A 22977-nucleotide genomic window follows, 5' to 3' on the forward strand; every position below is an offset into this window, starting at 1 on the left:
GTTCATTAGCCCATGGTATTTACTGAACACCTACTAAGTGCAAAGCAATCTACTAAACACTTGAGAGAGTACAGGTAATATTTCCTTGCCCTCAAGGAACTTAACAATCTAATGAGGGAACTAAACATAAATTATGCACAAAGGTTGGGAGCAGGAAGAAGAATAAGGACAGAACAGTTAGTAGTACAAGTATGTCATATTAAAATAGCTGAAAAAATCACTGAATATACAAGTAAATCTTCACATGTACATGTGTTGAGGATGGGAATAAAACACCTAAATGCTAAGGGTGGATGTTGGGTTGGCAGGATGAGGAGGTTGTGAATTCATTGGGAAAGACTTCCTGGAGAGAGTGGGATTTTAAAAGAGCTTTGAAGATGATTTTACTCCTGCTGGAATCGGTGCCATGGGTGGGTTATGGGCTTATGAGACAGGGAGGTTGGTAGTGCTCTCTATATTGATAGGCAAGTCAAGGAAAGGACAAGGTTTGGGTGGGAAGATAAGGAGTCCTGTTTTTGACATGTTAAGTTTTAGGTGTCTGTGGAACATCCAAGTAGAGATGTTCTAAAGGCAGGAGGAAATATGAGGCTGCAGAAGAGAGCAATCAGGGCTGAAGATTTAGATTTGGGTACCACCTGCATAGATATGGCAGCCAAAGGTATGGGCATGAATGAGTTCTCCAGTGGAGTGGGTATAGATAGAAAACAGAAGGGGACCCAGAACTGTGCCTTCAGGAACTCCCACAGTTAGGGGGTGGAAGGTAGACGAGGAGCTGGCAAAAGAGACTGAGAAGGAGTTCCCAGAGAGATAGGAGGAGAACAAAGAAAAGACAATGTTAGTGAAGCCAAGGTCAATGTTTCCAGGAGACGGGAGTGGTCTACACTATCAAACACGACTGAGAGGTTAAAGAGGATTAAGATGGAGTACAGGCTGCTAGCTTTGGCAAGCAGTAGGGAACAAGATGATCAGGTTAGATGCAGTCTCTGTCTCACATGGAACCACAGTCTAAGGCAAAAGGAGAATAGTTATTTAATCTCCATTTACAGATGGGGAAATGAGATTCAGAGAAGTAAACTGACTTGTCCAAGGTCACACAGCAGGCAAGTGGCAAAGCCAGGTTGAGAACCAGGTCCTCTGACTCCCAAGCCCATGCTATTTTCATTAGGCCATGCTGCTTATCTAAATAAAGGCTAATCATCTAAGAAATGCCAAAAGACCCATCTGCCTTTTGAATTTCTTTGCTGACACACACCTTTTGACTTTTTGGTTTCTTTTCTTGTCCTCCATCTACTGTCACCAGCTGGCAAGAGAGAAACTGCAGGCCTGTGAGGAAAGCTGGGTAACAAGAAAGTATTTTAAGGCCTCCTGATTTATATTTATGCTTGGATTAGGGAAATAATTAAATGTGCCTATCTCATGAGCTAGGAAACCTGTATTCTTATCCCCTTATTCCCAAGAACATCTGTGGCCTATATTCAGTTTCAGCTTTTGCCCTCAGTTTGAGAAAACATTCTTGAAGTCTGATCAAATAGCACTGTTGATAACAAAAATGGCATTTTATATCTGTGTGCTATTTATGTAACTGTTCTAGCTTAATTAAATATCTAAATATATTTTGAGTTAAGAAACCCTGGGTTTAAATAGATTAGTTTGCAGTGCTCAGTAACAAAGAGACAACAAAAAGTCAGAAATATGGGTCAGGAAAAAAATTCAAGCTGGAAAGAGTGTCAACTGGTACTTTTCAGAAAAAAAAAATTAGAAACCCACAAACTTAATGGGAAGGAGGTATCTGAAAAGAAATACAGCTGAAAGTTAGGCAAGCCAGGTGGGTAAAAGTCAGTTTATGAGTTTACAGTGAACAGGGTCAGTCAAAAAAAGCCACATGGGATTTGACTTTCCCAGAGGCTCATGTCACCAGGTAGGAGATAATTGGTTTGGGTTTTTTTTTCTGCACAGCCATAGCAAAGCTCTGCTGCAAATACTGGGTCACAATTTGTGACATTTCTTCCAGGAAGGCTAAAAATCATGAGAAATTTGATTTGGTCATAAAAATGATTGAGGCTTGAAAGGACTGACAAAGAAAGGGATAAGCTGTAAAAATTAAAGTTTATATATGTAGAAGGATTGAGGAGTTTAGCCTGTGCACTGTCACTTCAAGTATGTACAGGGCAGGAGGGGAATTGAGAGACCAGCACAGAAGACAGACCAGACAGATGAGCAGCCCCACGTTAATTCAGTCACTCATCCTATCCTGCCTGGATTACTTCATCAGCCACCTTGCTGACCTCCCAGCTTCCTGTCTCTCACCACTCCAGTCCATACTTCACTCTGCTGCCTGGATCATTTTTCTACAAAAACATTCAGGACCTGTCACCCCACTCCTCAAAAAACTTCAGTGCTTGCCCATCCACCTCTGCATCAAACAAAAACTCCTCACCATTGGCTTTAAAGCCCTCCACCACCTTGTCTCCTCCTACCTCACCTCACTTCTCTCCTTCTACAACCCAGCTTGCAACTTTGCTCCTCTAGTGGTAATCTTTTCACTGTGCCTTGATCTCGCCTGTCTCATCGCCGACCCCTAATTCATGTCCTGACTCTCGCCTGGAACGCCCTCCCTTCTAAATCTGACAATTACTCTCCCCACTTCAAAGCTTTATTGAAGGCATATCTCCAAGAGGCCTTCCCACACTAAGCCCCACTTTCCCTCATTTCCCATTCCCTTCTACATGGCCCTGTCTTGCTCCCTTTGCTTTTCCCCCATCTCAGCTCCATAGCTCTTATGTACATATGTGTAATTTTATTCATTTGCATTGATGTCTGTCTCCCTGTCTCTAGACTGTAAGGTCATTGTGGGCAGGGAATGTGACTGTTCATTGTTGTACTCTTCCAAGCACTTAGAACAGTGCTCTGTACAAAGTAAGCACTCGATAAATATGATTGAATGAATGAATGAATGAATGAATGAATGAATGAATGAGAGGTTTGCTCTCCTTGAACAAAGACTTCACGAAAATTGGGATGCCAAGGGACGGGCCCTGTGTGAAGTTAAGGCATCCATGCTGCAAGGTACTACCTTCTTGTGCACCCTGTGTGGGGAATATCAATATGAAGCATGCAGGGAGAAAACATTCAGAAGCATACTGGAAGATGGCCTATCTGATTGAATAATTCGTTGTGATCTACAAATTCTGAGATCATTCTCCAGTGTTTTTCTTACCCTTTCAGTTTTTCTGTTCAAAAAGAGTTGTTTCAAAATGTTTTTTTGTTCCAGATTTGTCACTTCAGAAGGCAATCTAAATGAGGCTTTGAGCTTGTTAGCCTGGAGGTTGGAGGAGGCCAAGGCAACCAGTGGGGGGAAAATACCCAGGAGATAAAATAAAAAGAGATGGAGAGATTACCAAGTGATCTATTTTGAATGTTTTCCAGAAATCAAGGACAAAAATATCAGTGAATCAATCAGTGGTATCTATCAAGTGCTTACTGTGTGTACAGAACTTTTCAAAGCACTTAAGAAAATGAAGTGCAATTAAGTTGGTAGACACGATCCCTGTCCACAAAAGAGCATAAAGTCTTCAGGGGAAGACTGACATTAGAATACATTACAGATAGTGGGAATGGTAGAGTAAAAGGCTATGTACATAAGTGCTCTGAGATGGAGGTGAATATCAAAGTGCTTCAAGGATAAACAAAGTCTCTTGCAGGATAAGTTATTTTTAGAAGGTTTTGAAGGTGAGAAGAGTGGTGGAAATATGTTCCAAGCAGGAAGAAAAGTCCAGTTGAACTTGGGCTATCATGTCAGTTAAGTATCTCCGAAAGTTTAGCAACAAAAGTTACCTCACTTTTGGATAAACTCTTTCCACACAAGAGGTTCTTGGAGTCATCATGCTTAGTTGGGAAACTTAGGGTGAAGAGGAAGAAAGATTTCTTTGGTTCAAGAGTTAAGAAACCTTCTCTCTTGACTTATTTTTAGCTAGCTATTTAATTTCTTGCTGTTGACTTTGTATTTAATTGAGCTCCTGTTCTGGGTCATTTCAACCCCCCTCACTTACCAGAATTATGGGTTCTCAAAGGGGAAAAAAAGTCCTGAGTATGCTTATAAATTTAATCAGTACCACACTGTAAAACAAATTCCACAGGTCTTTTCTAAGCCCTGTTTCCAGGCTGGCCTCTCTAGAGAGATTGTTCTTATGATCCCTAACCATGTCATTAGCAGTTGCCATGGCAAATATCCAGAAGAAGTACAAAATCCTTCAAAATAGTCCACCCAGAAATCAGAGCAGTAGATTTCTGTGCAAGAAGTAGTTTTCTCAGTATAAAACTCTTCATAGGCTCACCAACTTAATTCTTCTATTATGTCTTCTATATCCTGGTCATCAAATTCAGTTTCTGGTAGATTCTTCTCTCAACTGGGATCGATAGACTAGAAAGTGAATGAATAAAAAAAAAAAGTTAGGAAAACACAACATTGAAATGAATGGTTTGTGATTGTCAATGACTCTTTTTATGGAATACTTAGAGACATTGATCTCCTAATACCCAAAAGAAGACTGAATTGAAAAAAAACATATGTGAGTTCTATAAAAATTCATACTTGGATGCCTATTATGAAGTAAACAGACTATTCACAGTTTTATAGCAAATTTCTCCCATGAGCTGTAGTTCATTGAAATTGGTGGAATATAGAAAAAACAGTACAATAACCTGTTTCAGAACATTGGCAGAGTCCACGAAGCAAGTAATTAGCATGCTGAATGAAGCATTTAAACCCACGCCTTATCATTCACATTTATGTAACTAACCTTTGAGTTTTGGACACACTGGCGTGCCACAGTAAAGCCTACGCAATATTTCTTTTATGAGTGTCTGGAACAAATGAGAAATACACACTGATCTTGCCATTGGCTTTGTGTGTTTCAGCAGTTACTAAAGCTTCAGTTTCCAAAAATCTAGCATTGAAAGCAGGAAACTTGTCAAATTCCAAGTTGATAATGATGTGCTGTAGTGTTGAGTCTCAGGTAAATAGGTACTAATTGGTTTTTGAGGTGTTGGGAAGCTCAAGCAATACAGAACTTTAGTTTCTGATCCTGTAATGCAGTTGACTTAATGACACTCTGGTAATGCTGTTTCAAAAATAAAGAGAGTAGGAGAAAGCATTTTTGTTAATGTATTGATGTTACCATTGAAAACTATCATAATACCTTATGAAATGTGGTGGACAAAGCTTGCTGAATAACCTTGGACAGACTGGGCAATTTGCCCCAGTGGAAGAAAACTTTCATAATGATAATAATTATGGTATTTGTTAATAATAATAATGATGTTGGTATTTGTTAAGCGCTTACTATGTGCAGAGCACTGTTCTAAGCGCTGGGGTAGACACAGGGGAATCAGGTTGTCCCACGTGGGGCTCACAGTCTTAATCCCCATTTTACAGATGAGGGAACTGAGGCACAGAGAAGTTAAGTGACTTGCCCACAGTCACACAGCTGACAAGTGGCAGAGCTGGGATTCGAACTCATGAGCCCTGACTCCAAAGCCCATGCTCTTTCCACTGCACCACGCTGCTTCTCCATAGTATGTTAAAGCACATACTATGTGTCAAGCACTATTCTAAGTGCTGGGGTGAAGTGAATCAGTGAATCAGTGAGTGAATCAGGTTGGACACAGAACTTGTCCCACATGGGATTCCCAGTCCAAGTTGGGGGAAGAACATGTTTAGAATCCCCATTTTATGTTGAGGAAACTGAGGCCCAGAGAAGTGAAGTGACTTGTCCAGAATCACACAGCAGGCACGTGGCAAAGCCAGAATTAGAGCCCAACTCCTAGCCCTGTCCTCTTTCCACTAGGCAACACTTCTCCCCATTTGGCTCCCTCCCTCACAGTTGTCATAGAGAGAATAATGTGATTATTGGGCACTTTCCACTGAATACCTGTGCCAATTTCCTATTTCTCTGGTCAGGGATCATAAGACTATCTACTTCTCTTTGGGGAACACTAACATACATTTTGCCTTCTGGTCCTGCCACTTGACAGAGCTCCGTTAGGGGACCCATAAAAATCTCACTTTGGGGTTTCATGACGGCAGAAACAAGAACTCAAGGTGGTAAAGGACAAGGTAGAGCAGCAGTGGCAAGAAGAGGTAAGAGAAACAGCAACAGCTAAACCCAACTATTGCCACCACTGTTTTCCCAAAGTTCTTGTGTTTGCTGGACCTAGACACAGGTGGGAATTCAGGGCAGTCAGTGGAGATGATCAATCCAATGGTAGTATTTATTCAGAGATTACGCTCTCCAGAGGAGAATAAAATAATTAGTTGACTCGATGCCTACCCTCAAGGAGATTACAATCTAGTGGGGAGACAAAGAGTAAAGCAAATTACAGGTAAGGAGAAGGAACAGAGTTTAAAAATATTTTTGGGGAGGTACTTAGTGGGTGAGAAGTGCAGTATGTTGAAATGGCAGTAGTGAGGGAGAGGGTAGGGAGATGAATGATGAATCAGGGAAGGCCTCCTGGAGGAGATGTGATTTTTGGAGAGTTTTGAAGGTAGAGGGAGTAGTGATCTGCCAGATCTGAAGAGGGAGGGAATTACAAGCAGTAGAGAGGGTTTGAGCAAGAGGTTGATGGTAAGAGAAATGAGAATGAGGCAGAGAGGCTTTAGAGAGGAAAGTATGTATGCTCCAAGTCGTGGAAGAGGAGCAAAAAAATGGTGGGGAGAGAAAGCTTATTGAGTGCCTTCAAGTCAATGGTGGAGGGTTTCTGCTTCTGTGGAGAGGAATGGGCAACCATTTTAGAAGGGTTTGAGGAGTGGAGAGATCTGTGTAAAACAGTGTTTTAGAAAAATGATTTGGGCAGCAGAGTGCTTTTATCGTATCTGTTAAATGCTTACTATGTGTCAAACACTGTTCTAAGCACTGGAGTAGGTATAAGTTATAATTAAGTTTAAGTGGGAGAGAGAACAGATATTGGATTCCCATTTTACATCTGAGGAAACTGAGGCACAGACAAGGTATTTGATTTGTTCAAGGCCACCCAGCTAGAAATTGGCAGAGCAATTGTCAGAGCCAGGATTAGAACCCAGGTCCTTTGACTCCCAGGCCCATGCTCTTTCCACTAGGCAACACTGCTATGGACCGAAGAGAGAAGAGAAGAAGTCAAGTTGCTCCCCACTTTATTGAACCATCAGGCCATCTCCCAGAAATGCCACTGCATCTCACTTTAAGCACCAGAATCAATGTTCATTTTTTGGGTGACAAGGCAGTGGAATTTGTGATCTCTTCCATCTCTCCCAACTCCTCAAGAACCTCCAGTCGTTGCCCATCCACCTCTGCAACAAACAGAAACTGCTTATCACTGGCTTTAAAGCACTCAAATCAGCTCACTGCGGCCTAACTTATCTCACTAATTTCCTACTACACGCCAGCCTGCATACTGCCAACTTACTTACCATGCCTCTATCTCATGTATCTCGCCTCCGATCCCTTGCCTCATCCTCCTTTTTACTTGAAACTTCCTTCCCTTCCAAATCTGACAGACCACCGCTCTTCCTACTTCAAAGCCTTATTAAAATCACGTCTCCTTCAAGAGGTCTTCTCTGATTAACGCTCCTTTTCCCTACTCCCTCCGCCTCTGCATCACCTATGCACTTGGAGCTGTACCCTTTAAGCACTTGATATTTACTCCACCCTCAGCCCAGTGGAACTTCTGGGCAATATCCATAATTTATGTATTTATATTAATGTCTGTGTCCCCCTCTAGACTGTAAAGCTCCTTGTGGACAGAGAACATACCTACAAACTCTGTTGTATTGTACTCTTCCAAATGCTTAGTACAGTACTCTGCACGCAGTAAACAATAAACAGCATTATTAGATGGAATGATTGATCTTTCATTCATTGAATCGTATTTATTGAGCACTTACTTTGTGCCGAGCACTGCACCAAGTGCTCGGAAAGTACAATTTCATCCCCTCCACCTTTGACAATTCAGCTTCTCCTTTGACCTACAGTTGTGGCTCTTCTTGCAGCCTTTGCCACTTAATCCACTCCCACCCCCTGATCTGTAAAACCTGTTCCTTAGGCCCCACCAGATTCCATTATAGGCCCCTTGGAGTCCAAAGGATATAGCCAAGATTCATTTTCAGAACCAAAGCAGGGACTATGATAAGCGATGGGGGTTTGAAGGCGAGGAGGCAGAGGCGGGGGAGGTTCTTTTGAAAATGATTTATGGGGTCGGAAAATAGGGCTCGCAGCCCAGAATGGTTAAGCTTGTGGTCCTCTGTTCTCTGTAGTTGAAGGAGCGCAGAAAGCAAGAGGCTGGGCCAGTGGGTGGGGCTGTTCCTGAGTTTGGGAACAGGGTTTCCTCCCACAGAGCACTTTAATTCTCCCTTGGCGTCATTTTATTGGTCAGGGTGGTGAGAAATTTTCTTGGTCCAGCACTGTTCTCCTCAGCAGGTGCACAATGAAATAGTTGATTTATGTAATGCTCAACAATTCTCTAATGAAATAAGGCTGGATTGATTAATCTACTTATCTGCAGGGGTGTAACCATAATGAAAAGATCCTATCATAGGCATTCATCCACAATATTCTCTTTATTAATCACCAGTTTTCTACTGAATTTCTTATACCGGATCAAAAGTGATTGCTTACTACGACAGATATTTTGAATACTTTAGCCCAACCCTCACACACTTGGAAAGCTTTCAAGTTCCTGAATTCAGCATTTTTCCTGTGAGCCCTCCTTTCTCTCTGTCTCTTCTCTCTTCAGCACATTCCACCCACAAGTAAATGCTGCCATAGTTATAGCATCATTTCTCTTCCTCTGAAAGGTCCTACAAGAAGCACACTCTTTTGGTTCACATCCCTTTCAGGGATCAAGCAGCCTGGATGGAGTCTGCATATATTGATCAACAGTCATTTTTTTTTCAGCTCTAATACTTCCATTTCTTTTTTGGTTGGGTTTTTTCTTCCTGTTGTGTAAGGGATTTAAAATATCCCGTCCATTTCAGTCAAAGGCTTTCTAAACAGTAATGTGTAGTAGTACCGTAATGTAGTAGGCACTTAAAATATCCCCTTATCTACTGTTTCTGGCAAAAAGCGCATTATTCTATTCCTTGCAGTAACCTTTGCTTATACTTGTTACACAACTGGGCAGCAGATTCCCATAATACACTTCTATGACCCACTTGTGCTTTCCTAGTTAATGATTTTATAGGTCATGAAAGGTGTATCTACTGGGTTTCCATAACAACATTTACTCTAGTGACCCTCCCCCTCTCCCAGCTCCACAAAATAATTATATTAACTATTCGGCGAGGAATTTAAGGTGTTTTAGGTATGTGTTATTTAACTGGGGAACCCCTGAAAAACTCCCGTTTCAAATAAATTTAATTCCTCTACTGCATTTTAAAAACAGGCTTTTTATTTCCTTACCTGTAAGGTCTATAACCTTTTTTTTAAAATGGTATATTTTAAGCACTTACTATATGTCAAGCACTATCTAAGTGCTGGGGTAATCAGGCCAGATATAGTCTCTTTCCCACATAGGGCTCCCAAATCCAATGGTGTCTCCAATCTATCATAGATAGAAAAGGAAAGCCCTTAAACATGGCAAAAGACCAATATATTTTTGTGTTCTCTTAGACTATCTCCCTTTCCTGGCTGAAAATCCTCCAGCATTAACACCCTCCCCCCCAAAAAAAAACAAAAACAGCAAGAGTCTGAAAGGCAAAATTCATCCTGGCATATCAAACCCCAGACCTGAGGCAGGCACTATCCTATGATAGGGGACTGAGCTCAGGTTCAGGTGACTGTCTCTCTCTATGCCTTGGGACAACACACATATTTATTCTTTCTGTTGTTCAGTTTCCTCCTCTGCAGAATGCCCTTCACTGGCTCAAGGGTCTTGCAGAAAGTTAGCGCTCTCCTGGGTTCTTTGAGTCTCAAAAACAAAGTCTTTAGATTCCGAGCCATTTTTAATAACTGAGAAAGATGTTATTAAGAAAAATGGAAAAACTGAGCCCCAACTATTCCTATTTGAAAAGTAAAACTTAATAAATAACTCTGGCTCCCACAGACTTCCTGAATTTTAGCTGACAGGATGGTCTCGGCAGTGAGGAATGTTTCATATATGTTTTGGCATGAAGTAACCTCTTTGCCACAGTAGAAAACTCAGAAGGCATTTCTACCCTGGCAAAATGATGGGGTAACCAGCTGCTTGCTATAGTCTGCTCCTTGGATCAAATGGAGACATCCCAGGGACCCTGAACCTACTGCTGGGTTATGTGTGTGAGGAAAGGCCAAAAGGCATCTCCTCCCTAGCCAGACTTCCTCCAGTTCCACAGTAGACCAGTGGCAGTGATTCTTGCACTGGTTTCCGAGTTTGTGGTTTCACAAGGGGAAGTAAAGCCATCCTCCCCCCTCCTTATCCCCACCCTGTTCTTCCCAGGTCCTGGCCCTGATGTTTTCCTTCCCTCCACCTCCTAGCCTCCCCAGTCCCACCCCCACCCCACCCATTGTGTTCCTCCCCACTGTGGCTTTTACATGTAAACTTACATTTTAAAGAGCAGTTGCCTCTGCCAACCTTCTCCCCCATCCCCACTACAAGTGGCCCCAGCCCTGGATTGCAAATCCTGCTTCCAGGGCTGCAAAGCTGGTGGTACTGGGATAGATCAGGGTGGGAGACAGTGAGGGCCGGTAGTAGAAGCTACCTCAGTGAAGTCTCTGCCCAGGCCTCCTCTCCCCCTTCACTGCTGCTGGTGGACCTTCCCTCCCTCACCCCCAACTGCCCCATCCTACCCAATCTCGTCCAGATCTAGCCCCATGCCTCCTGACTTTGCCACCCTGGAAGGAGGGAGTTCTAAGATGAGGAAGGCTGGTAAGGGCCACACTACTAATGGCAGCAGTAGCATCAGTCAATCAATCACATTTATTGAGCACTTACTGTGTACAGAGCATTGTATTAAGCACTTGGGAGACTATACTATAACAATCTAACAGAGTTGGTAGAAGCATTCTGTGCCCACAGTGAACTTACAGTCTAGAGGAGTGGGCAGACATTAATATAAATCAATAAATTATGGAAGTAATAATAATGGTATTTGTTCAGTGCTTACAATGTGCCACGCACTGTTCTAAGCACTGGGGTGGATACAAGCAAATTGGGTTGGACACAGTCCCTGTCCCACATGGGGGTCACAGTCTCAATCCCCATTTTACTAATGAGGTCACTGAAACACAGAGGAAGTGAAGTGACTTGCCCAAGGTCACATAGACAAGTGGCAGAGCCAGGATTAGAACCCATGACCTTCTGACTTCCAGGTCCATTGTTTATCCACTACACCATGCCTCTTCATAAGTGCTGTGGAACTGATGGAGGGGTGAATAAACACAGTAAATCAGGGGGATGTAGAATGGAGTGGGAGAAGAGGAAATGAGGGTTTAGTCAGGGAAAGCCTCTTGGATAGGCTTGTTCAGGTGATTGCAAAGCATAAGGGGTAGTGGCTATTTAAGAAATAAAACATTAAAATAATAAACAAGCCATGGGGAGGAGGCCTCAGGAATAGAGGGGAGTGGCAGGAAAGCCATGAGGCCAGGAACTGAGGAGGATGGGCGAGGCAAGGATGACAGGGGCTTGGAGGAGGCCGCCTTGTTGGTTCTTGTAGATACACTTACACCTTCTTCAACAAGAAAGAGGTTATGTATTTTGACCAGAGGCACAGCAAAAGGTTTCATGCTGTCAGGTTGTTCTTTCTCCTCCCCAAAGTGATTTATTTCATGAGAAGGCAGGCTAAGATACTCTTCCAGTGAAAAATACTGTGCCACAATCTGGAGGGCTGTGCTACTGAGTTGGACAACAAAATGGAATTTTCCAGTAGAAAGCTGTGATGCTTTGGATTTATCAATTTGCCATTTTCCAGCCCCTTTTTTATGAGGTTAATGGAAGACGAGGGTGGATGTTCACAGTTGCAAAATTACACATAAAACAATACAATATTTAATTGAAGAAACATGCTTAGGTCTTGTAGATTATTAAAAACAAGCAATAAAAGATTTCAGAATTGGTAAAATTCAGGATTTGGTATGTTTCTAAGTGCATACTCAAGCTGCACTTTGTCACTGAGGCCTCCGTCAGCATCCATACTGTCAGGAGACTAAGAATCCTCTGGCTTCATGGTCTCAATTCCTGGATCCAGTGTTTTCTGGTATAAGCGTAGAAAAGATGACCTGGGAATTTAATCCTGCTGTATTTAGAAGAGCTGCAGTACTGACAAAAATACTGTGGGTACAAATAGATTAGCGCGTTTAACCCACTTTTCTTATCAGAAGTATAGTATTTCTTTTAAAAATATGTTAGTAGGTCAGTGATCCAAGTTTGTTTATTTGGTCATTTCTTCTGTGATCCTTTATTTCATGAATAGTAATGTTTCAATCTTACTTCGTAATTTAGCGATGCCACTAATTTACACAGGCCCAGCCCAGTTATGAGCTTGGAGGAAAATGAATAGGCTGAGGTTTACTTCAGACATCAGCTCCTTCTTTTTCTCTCCCCTTCCCCTTCTACCTTCATAAGCTTTCAAGTTACCATATTTCAAAATTCCAGGCATGTTGCCCATGGTATTCTCCACCCCTTGCTGGTCACTCGATGAAGTATTGTCAGCCTAACAAGCTTCCATTCTGATGAAAGAAGACTGAGAGACAATTTTTTTTTCCTAATTAGAGCCTCTCTGACATTCGGGCACCTTAAGCTCAATACCTCTAAAACTCAACTCCTTCATCTGTCCTCCCAAATCCTCTCTTCCTCCTAACTTTCCCGTCACTGTTGACAAAACTACCATACTCCTCCATTTCTCAAACCCACAGGTTTGGCATTATCCTTGACTCTCCTCTCTCATTCAACCTCCATATTCAATCTTTTACCAACACTTAAAGAATCTGCACCTTCTCCATCCAAACTGCCACCTCGTTGGTCCAAGCATTTGTCATTTCCCAACTTGACTACTGCACCAGCCACCTCACAGCCTTCCTACCTCCAGTTTCTCTCTTCACCGCTCACATCATTTTTCTAAAACATCATTGTGCGCACCCTTACCCATTCCTCCAAAACCTCCAGAAATGGCCTATTCCTCTCTGCAACAAGCAGACATTCCTGACCATTAACTTTAAGGCACTCTACCATTTCCCTCACACTTTATCTTCACTCCTCTCCCATTCTCAAGCCAACCTATACACTGTGCCTCATTCTGCTGACCTCTTGCTCACATCTTCCCTTCTGCCTGAAACCCCTTCCCCATTTGCATCCATAATACCCCTTCTCTTCCCTACTCTTCAAGGCCCTTTTGAAATCACATCTCCTCCAGGAGACCTGCTAATCTCTCCTCTTCCTTAACTTTACCCCCTTCTCCCCAGCTGTCAGTTCCATGTCACCTAAGCACGAGTACTCCACCCCCTTCCCTCCCCATAGCAAGAGTTTACATCCTTTTTAATAAATTCTCATTTCTTCCCCCTTGTCTTATGCTGTCGAGTTGGCTCTGATCCTTAGTGATGCCATTCTCTCCCAGAACGCCCCAGCTCCAACTGCAATCATTCTGGTAGCATATCCATAGAGTGTTCTCGGTTAAAATACATAATTAGTTTACCATTTCCTCCTTCCACGCAGTAAACTTGAGTCTTTACCCTTGACTCTCCTATGCTGCTGCTGCCCAGCACAGGTGAGATTTGACTTGTAGCAGACTGCCTTCCACTCACTAGCCACTGCCCAAGCTAGGAATGGAATGGAGCCCCTGCTTGACTCTCCCTTCTGTAGTCGAGACTGGTAGAGTACTGAAAATTCTCCAGGTGCAAGCCTAAGGGGTTTCTTCCCCCTACCTGCAAATAATTTTAGTGTCTATGTCCCCTACAAGACTGTACACTCTTTGAGGGAATGGATCATATCTACTTAACTTTGCTATACTTTACCAAGTGCTTAGTACTGTGCTCTGCGCAGAGTAACTGCTCAATAAATACTACTGAATGATAAGTTTCTGTTCATAGATGCGTAATTCTCCTATGTTTTGAAAACCGTGTCCATTCAGTTCTTTGGGATTGAAGAGGGGACAGGATGTGAAAATACAAAAAGCTACTGTTTGATTCCTGCAAGATTTCTGATTTCATGGTCTGTTTTGCTAGAGTTTAATATAAGTAATTTATAAAATATGTAACTTGAAATTATGTACATTAAGTGCTATGGGGTTGAGGGTGGGGTGAATATCAAATGCCCAAAAGTCAAATGAGAATCAACCTAATCTTCCCATATCTTTCTGTCCCACAAACAAGTCGCGGAAGTTGAAGTGAATGTCCTTGATGGGAGAAACACGGGAGGATTTCTGTAGGCTCTGATACTTCATTTTGCCAATTGAAAACAATAACCAAAAATGTATTCTTTACAACTTTGGTTTAAGGGACTGCATTTATTTGGCCTTAAAGGACTTCTGAGCCATGGTAGCTTTTGGTCTCCCTGATTCAAATATGCTTAAACTGTCTTTGGTCCTCTTGAATTTGATGAGATTGTCCCTCTTTATTTGATGGAGGGCTTTAATCGTGTTGAAAGGGTGGGGAGAGGTCTCTCAGGACAAGAATAATACCTTGGATTTATGGAACTCATTTCAGTTTAAGAAATCTCAGTGCTTTCACATTTCAGCAGTTTGCAGAAAGTGTAGCCTAGTAGAAAAAGCACAAGACCCTAAGTCAGGGAAGCAGCATGATCTAGTGGATAAAGCACAGGCCCGGGACCCAGATGACCTGGGTTCTAATCCTAGCTCTTCCACTTGCCTGCTGTGGGACCTTGGGCAAGTCACTTAACTTTTTTGTGTTTCAGTTTCCTGAACTGCAAAGTACAGATTCAGTATCTATTCTCCCTTCTACTTGACTGTGCGCCCCATGTGGGACAGGAACTGTATTCAACCTGATTAACATGAATCTACCACAATGCTTAGGACAGTTCTTGACACAAAGAGCTTAAAAAAATGCCATAAAAAAGAAAAACAAACAAAACACCTGGGTTCTAATCCCAGCTCTGCCACTTGCCTGGTAGGGGAATCACTTCACTTCCCTATGCTTCAGCTTATTCATCTGCAAAATGGGGACTAAATACCTGTTCCCCCTCCACCTTAGAGTGTGAGTACCATGTGGGACAGGGGCTGTGTCTTCTCTGATTGAATTATATCTACCCCCAGCATTAAGCTACATATAGTAAGTGTTAAATACCACAATTGTTGTTGATGATGATGATGATGATGATTTCAGTTGCTTGTGGTGTCACAGATATGGGAGGACCAGATACCCCCTTTTTGAAAAGGGAAACTGGGTACCTGAGTTGCCTGAGTGCCCACATAAGTTAGTGGTAGACCCAGGGCTCTTTCCATGAGACCAGTTTCTCAAACTTTGGCCTGCAATGTGCCTACAGGCACCATGCTACTATTACTGCTGTTGCAAACTTTTCCCAAATAGGAAGGGCGGCCCCTTCCACCTCAGGCAGCTTGCTGGTCATGCTAGTAAAGCTCCCCAAATCTGAACATTAGGAATTAGAGGAAGAGAGTGTTCCTTCTGCCATCTTTGCATTTATTGTTTTCTTGGTTCTAATCCTGGCTCTGTTACTTGTCTGCTGTGTGACCTGGGGCAAGTCATTTCTCTGTGCCTTAGTTACCTCAACTGTAAAATGGGGATTAAGACCGTGAGCCCCCAGTGTGGGACGTGGACTGTGTACAACCTAATTAGCTCGTATCTACCCTAATGCTTAGTACAGTGCCTGACCCCATAGTAAGCACTTAACAAATAACATAAAGAAATGTAGTAAAGTATTTTGTTGAATACCAGATAATAAAACCTCTGTTGGAAACATTTCGACCTGCCAAACATCTTTACATCATGTAAGCTGTGTGGGCCAACTATTTCGTAACCAAAACAAAGCTAAAATTACACTGCCTTTTTTTGCTACTGTTTTAGCTTATAATAAAATAGCATTGAGAAGGATTCCTCTTGGATTGATATGCACAGTCTTCAGATACAGAGCAAAGATGGTAAGGTACACAAGTTTTAATTAACAAACACAACCATTCACAGAGACTTTATCAATAACATATTGTTAATAGTACATCTACAACACATAGGTTGACTGGACTGAAACTTCTTTTTTTATTTTGAACATAAGTTTGGACAATAAAACAAACCCTTAAAAATCAATCATATATAGAGGTAGTTGAACAGTATATGTGATACGAGCATTAACTAAATGTCCCTTCAAGTTCAATACAGTGCAAGAATAACAGGGTTGCTTCATAAACGATGGAATACACAAGCGTACACAAAGCGTATCACTTTAAATGGCTTAATTGACATTTTAATCATGGCACTATTGGAGCTCCACAGCTTGATGGAAATGTTTTATCTAGAAGAGGCCTATGGCCCCACATTGACCTGTTTCTCAAAGTTGTTCCTGACAATTGATAAATGCAAAGAATGAACATTTTCAAAATGGTTTTAGCTACTGAGTTGCTTCGTAAACCTTTGTTAATTAAATCTACTGTAAGGCTACATCGATGACAAGCCAAACGGTGCAACCAGAAACTGAAATACAGGCACTTCTCTCTAAATATTCATTTATGCTCAGTGAAAATGCCCATCTTTCATTAGTGAGCATATCTCCCTAATGTATACCCCCAGGAAATATTTCAACAATGTAATTAGCTGTGGAAGCACATTCTTCAGTTAAATGATATTCATCCACTGAATTTGAGCTCTTTGTATTCCATTTTCTCTGTATTTGGTGAAGGGCACAGAATTGAGTCAGTGAAGTCTGCTGTTTCCAGCACAAATCTTTTTTATCATAACTATGTTCCTCAGGCCCATATACTGAGCTTAAAACATCATACTTCAAAACATTAATGCTTCTTGATTGCATTTCTGAAGTCTGATGTATTTATTAGTAAACTGTAATAAATTAATTCCAAAATAAACCTAAGCTCCAAAACACTGAAGCCCTCATTGAACTCAGCTCAATTCCTCACTCTGTCTTAGCTTCTATCTTGATTAGTCCAGACCCATCAAAAAGTGACCCTTTCAACTGAAATCAAAAGACCCTTCAGATTACAAATCAATAATTCAGTTATGTTGTAAACAAGCTGCTAGAGTCCTTCTAACTAGGATGGCTATCTGAACCAGATCCATTCCTCTGCAGCAAGGTGGAATTTCTAAATGTACCAAACACCCAATGAAAAATACCACCAACTCTTCTCCAAAGAGGAAATTCTCACTCCTGGCAGCAAGAGGCTAAGCAAGTGTAGTTTCAGAAAAGATTATCTTTTGGAAATACAGCTTCTCGGCCTACTAAATTCAGTGCTCAACATCTTCCCCTTTCTTTTCCATCAGAGAGGCAAAATGGTCATTCGCTAGGTGAAGACTTATCAATCAAAGGTGTTTATTAAGCGCTTATTGTGCACAGAACACTGTACTAAGCACTTGGGAAAGAATTCAACAGTTATTAGACACATTCCCTGCCCATGACAAGCTTACAGTCTTTTCAGCATCAAATAAATATTGTTGGATATTTGTAAACACTAAAGTAGGGTACAAGTCAAAAGGCGTGAAGGTTGATTTTTACCTGCAATCATATTTGGACACTAATTTACTAAATTTAACATCATCACTGACATCAGTGTCCTTTGATTCAGTCAAACTAGCTTTCACTGAGAACTTCATTTGAAAGTGATAGAACCAGTGTTCAAGGAGGAAAACCACCTGCTCAGATAAGCCTGCTTAAGGAAAAAAACCTTGTGGAGGCCTTACCTTCCACCTCATTTTACATCAGTCCCATGAAAAGGTTTCATTTTTGGTTATTAGGACAATTGATCTAGTTCTTAATGAAATCAGAGTCAATTTCTGCACTAATCAATTTGGAGTACTTCAAAACTTGGCACTTAGTTGAAAATCTGCTTTTTCTGTCAGAATAAGTGGAGATATAAGCTATTTTCTGAAGCCTTTATAATTAGGTTATAAAAACCAGCTCCCTAAATAAGGCCATCAAAAGCCAAGTTCAGGACTTTAATTCTGAATGTTTTCCAGAAGAACCAGTTGCTTGGCAGTTGCTTGGCTAGCACACCGATCTTTTCTATAAACCAGCCCAGTCTCACAGATACCATCACACTGGGCCAACAGAATGCTTGAGCCAATATCCTGGGTCCTGAGCAAAATGAGATTATGAATAAAAAATATCACGGGACCTGTGCATCAGCAATTTAGGTTACCATTCTAGTCATTCTTTGCAAAAAGAGGACGTAATCAACTTCTTCAATCTTTCAATTGGAACTGAATGATCTTCTGGGGAAGAATGAGCCATCTATTCTCACGCGTATGTTGAAGAGAATGACAGATTGGGCAAGTGGGGTGATATGTATTCCATTTGAAGGGTATAAAGTACAATTCATTTTTGGTCCACCCCAAATGTTTCTCTTCTGCTATCTTGACACCACTCCCCTTACAGGAATTTTGTTAGTATTAAGTAGTTGGAAAACGAGGCGTGGAAACCTGGCACTGGGGTTAGACTTCCCATTGCTGTGGTTGGTTTGATGTGGAACAAACGTAATGACAGACTGGAAAAAAAATTCAGTGATTCCCCCTGTCTCTTAATGGTATTAATAAATATCTGATATGCTAGCCTGCTAGTGATATGATATGTTACTAGGGCTTTTGGTCAGCACTGAAGGAATAAAAGTAAAATAACCTGTGCTCATTCTAACAGGACATTTTTACTGTGGAAATTGTTGCCTAAGTGTCTCTTGATTGGCCTGAGAGTCCAACCAGTTAAGTGAGTTGTCCAGATGTGCTTTTAGCTCTGTTCTCCCATCCTCTTGCTCCTCTCCCCCCAACACCCACCTACCTGCCTGGATTCTGGAGATGCCTTGAGTTTACTCAGGGTGTTAGTGGGATGATGGGAAAAGCCTGAAATGCTCTGTCACTGGTAGGACAGGCTGGTGCCCTGGTTCCCAGGCAACCTCTGAGGCAGAACTAGTAGCATGTGTCTCCAAAAATGTTCTCTTTTCTGTCTGCTGCAATCTTTGCTTACGTTAGTTCGGTGTTTAACATTATTAGATTTGTCCCATGCAGATTCTGACCAAAAGCAGACATTCCTACCCAAATATAATTTTCAAAAAATGGTTCTTTTGGCTCTTTCCCAGGAAAAAACATGAAACTTTTCTTCTAATAGAAAACATTAGAAGAAAATTCTCTACTTTTAAAATGTGTTCCACCCCATTAAGCTCCCTCCTATTTTTATATTAAGTATTCATGCATGAAGTTCTTTTTTGGGGGTTAGCTATTACCTCTACAGACAAGTGTTTGCAGCTAGTAAAAAGGGTGGGGGAGGAGTTGTAGTTACAGAGGCCCTGAATGGGGGTGATCCCTCCTGGCTGTCCTTCCCAAATCTTCATCGCTCTTTTAACTTAAAAATATAAAGGATCTAGGTTGATGAGTCGCCATGTACTGAAAAACTCCCAATTTACTAGACATATCTTTTCCTGAAGCAATGGAAAAGGACAACTTGTATTACTGTAGTCCTCGCCACTTCTTGACCTACACCGATACATGTGCATAATCGTTTCGACCGACACGTTTTATCCAGGCAGGCATGTGTCGTCAGGAGAACGTTCCCTATTTCTTTCCAAAGCATGGAGTGAAAACATATGTTATGGGAGAATGGGGGGTAGCCTCTTCAGCTGCAACTCCTTCCTGTTCTCGCTAATTATACTCTAAACGCTGTCTTTTGCTTCACTCTATTGCGTACTTTCTTCATCTGGGCCAAATCAAGCTGTTTTCTTTATGAAAGAAAAGGAACAAAAATGAAATGTGTAGATTGCTTCCTGCAGTGTCTGTTAGAAAGGACGGAATCACTAGATTCAATATGGGCAAAAGAAGAAAAAAAATTCTGAGAACTGGGCCAGGGAGGGAATAGAATATGATCCAAACCAGGAGGCTGTGTTTTGCTAGTATGATTTTTCCCTAGTCTTTTTGACAGGGTAAACATAAATAAATAGAGCAGCTCACTTTTTTGATAATGTGCACATAAACAGTAATATACATTTAGAAACCAAAAAAAGACGTCGTAGTGCAAAAATAAATTATTAAAACAGAAGTAGTGAACATTATTTTACAGAAAGCTATATAAAACCTGAACCATTTAGAATAAGAGCGCAGGTCACTGAAATAATGTTTCAACATTATTAGTATTTCTGCTTCACATTAAACCACACAGCCATTCATCTACTCCAAAAACTACCTAGAAAATAAAAACCCTTTTAAACTTTCCAAAGAGTTTATGGCAAACAAGATCACTTTATGTCTTGTTCTAGGACACTGGTAACAGTGCAGCAACTGAACGATAATCTGAAGAAAGTTCTAAAAGGATCCCAGGGAAACTCTACCTTGACAACAGTCTTTTGGCATTCAACTAAGTTTCTCTTTGCAATGGGCACCACAGGGGGTCCCGATTTTGACACTCCACTCTGTTAAGACATTATTGCAATTTGAAATATTCACAAGCCAAACTCCCAAAGTCCGGGCGGGCAGGAGCGCCTCCTCAGCAATTCCGACATCACCGACTTCGGCTTCGGGACATGAACGTCAGGACCCTCCGGATGCCATTCAGGCGATCTTTCAGGGACTTCATGGCGAGGAAGGGGAGCTGAGCTCGGCTTTCCAGCGGAAGAACTGCCAGAACCCACCAGCACCAGGCTGGGCCATTGGGGTTAGCCTGCAGCAAAGAAGCAACAAGGTGGGCTCAACGATGTGATCTTTTTACAGATTCCCAAAGAATCCGAATGTAGTTACCCCAGAACAAGTCACACCTGGCTATTCAACTTTTAATGCACAGCCAGTCTAACTTTCACTACTCAACTTTCTTCCACAACTGTTCCTTGTGACTGCTATAACTGAGGGACAATGCTGTTCCCCCTTCTTGGGTTTTGCACCTCTCTGATCTCCCTTTCGTTTCTAATAATGATAAATAGCTGTGATACCTGTTAAGCTCCTCACTGCCTGTCATTCATTCATTCAGTTGCATTTATTGAGTGCTTACCGTGTGCAGAACACTGCACTAAGTGCTTAGGAGAGAACAATACTACTGGGGTAGACACAACACAAACAGATCAGACAGTCTCTGTTCCACAGTGGTCTCAGTGGGAAAGGGGGGAAAGAAAATAGGTATTTTTCCATTTTTCAGCTGGAAAAACTGAGGCATATAAAGTCAAGTGACTTGCCCTAAATCACACAGCAAGCACTTTCTCTCTCTTTCTAGTACCCTCAGTTCTTCCAGAGTGCATGTTTTTGCTATGTGCTTTGGGTAGAATGCGATGGCAGAAGTAGGGAACATCCTTCTGATAAAGTAGCCCATCTGGAAACGGTCTGATTTGGTGCCAGATGCAACAGTTGTGTGCATGTTCAGTGTTGGACACAGAGCACTATGATGTGAGTTTTCTGTTATGTGGGGTTCTCTGAAAGAACACAACCTCCATATTGTAGGAGAACTGATGGTATCGAATGCAGAATTCTACTGACTGCCCAAATCAGTACCCCAGGACAGATGGGGCAATATTCATCTTCTACTAAATACCATGAACTATAGGTCAGACAGCTCTTGTATTCCTTTAAGTAATCATCTGATATACCATATTAATAAAGCTTCTCTATTATTATCCAGGGGTCTTTTTTGGAATTAAATGGTTGCCACAGTTTACTACCTGTGAACCTCTGAAACCTATAATAATAATAATAATAATAGTGGTATTTGTTAAGTGCTTACTATGTGTCAGGCACCCTTCTAAGCGCTAGGTTTCAGTCTTAACCTCCATTGTACAGATGAGGGAAGTGAGGCCTAGAGAACTGAAGTGACTTGCCCCAGGTCATACAAGAGAAAAGTGGTATAGCTGGAATTAGAACTCAGGTCCTTCTGACTCCCAGACCCATGCTTTATCCACTAGGACATGCTGCTTCTCTAATGCCTTGGTTTATTTTTGGTTGATACAACTTTGTCTTTTCCTTCAAATCACATTTTCCTTTTGTTGCTGCCTAAAAGTTTTCCTTCCTGATCGCTCTTTGCACTGCTCTCTCTCCCTCTGTTTATGGCGAATAAATGCTATTTTCTTCCTTTCCCAGTGTTTTTAACAAAACATATTTTTGTGATTCTTATAAAAGACTTCCTTCATGGCAATAAAACATTTTTACTGACAGTTCCACAGTGGCAGGAGTATTTACTGGGGTCAGATGAATGGTATTTGCTACCTTTCCCTGCCAAAATAACAGGGTGATGACTTCTAATAAGAAATTAAATGAAACCAGAGATTTTAGCCTTCTGTGACAACAATGCATTCTGAATCATTGGTATGTGTGTTTTATCCCTCCCTCTGGTAGTTACTGTTATCATTTAGGATCGCTGTCTTCTGCCCAACTGGGTGTTAATATCTCTAGGGAAATAGAGAGGAACATTAAGCAGGAACATTAACTTGTTCAGAGGCACTGCATTACTGAGTCACAACTGCAAAATTCAGAGTTGTAGGAGCTTATGTCACTGTAGGCATAAACAGTATTTTCTCCTAACAGCAATTGTGTTCTTCGGTGCTATAAATGTTCTGAACGTGGACATGAACAGTCCCAAGATGCATTTTTTAATAGGAATCATAATACCTGTGGGTCAGGATCCTTTGCTGGCATTGGACCAAAGTGACTCAGAATCCGACTCTTGAGTGCTTGTTTGAGTGAATTAAACCACATAAATGCTTGATCATAAACAGAGTCGTGCAGCCCCAGTAACTCAGCATAATCTTCTCCTTGAACCTGGAATTATCAGAAGTGGGCGTGAGAAATCATCGTACAAGTAAAGGGCAAACATTGTTTTGGAAATGAGAAACTGGCTCAAATGTTAAGCCATTGTGCTCTCTGATGAGAAGGCTGCCAT

The 22977-nt window shown here is 41.6% G+C and overlaps 1 protein-coding gene and 1 non-coding gene across 4 annotated transcripts in view; both read right to left on the minus strand.

Moving 5' to 3' along the window:
• Positions 1-4116: 4116 nt before the first annotated feature.
• LONRF3 (LON peptidase N-terminal domain and ring finger 3) overlaps positions 4117-22977 on the minus strand; it is a 44330-nt gene continuing 25469 nt past the window's right edge. For 2 of the 3 annotated variants that reach the window (XM_039912353.1, XM_029067134.2), the window contains exons 11-12: positions 22707-22856; positions 16051-20778 (exon numbers count right to left, since the gene is read on the minus strand). In XM_039912353.1, the coding sequence (XP_039768287.1) occupies positions 20620-20778; positions 22707-22856 (309 nt within the window). In that variant the 3' untranslated portion in view covers positions 16051-20619. Of the gene's footprint in view, positions 4421-16050; positions 20779-22706; positions 22857-22977 lie in introns of those variants that run through there. The other variant, XM_029067135.2, reaches the window with a different exon arrangement.
• Positions 13719-13853, minus strand: LOC114813009. The gene has a single exon (XR_003760620.1). It is a non-coding gene; the product is annotated as a small nucleolar RNA SNORA7 (small nucleolar RNA).

This window comes from Ornithorhynchus anatinus, chromosome 6 (assembly GCF_004115215.2).
Source record: "Ornithorhynchus anatinus isolate Pmale09 chromosome 6, mOrnAna1.pri.v4, whole genome shotgun sequence".
NCBI classification, from domain to species: domain Eukaryota; kingdom Metazoa; phylum Chordata; class Mammalia; order Monotremata; family Ornithorhynchidae; genus Ornithorhynchus; species Ornithorhynchus anatinus.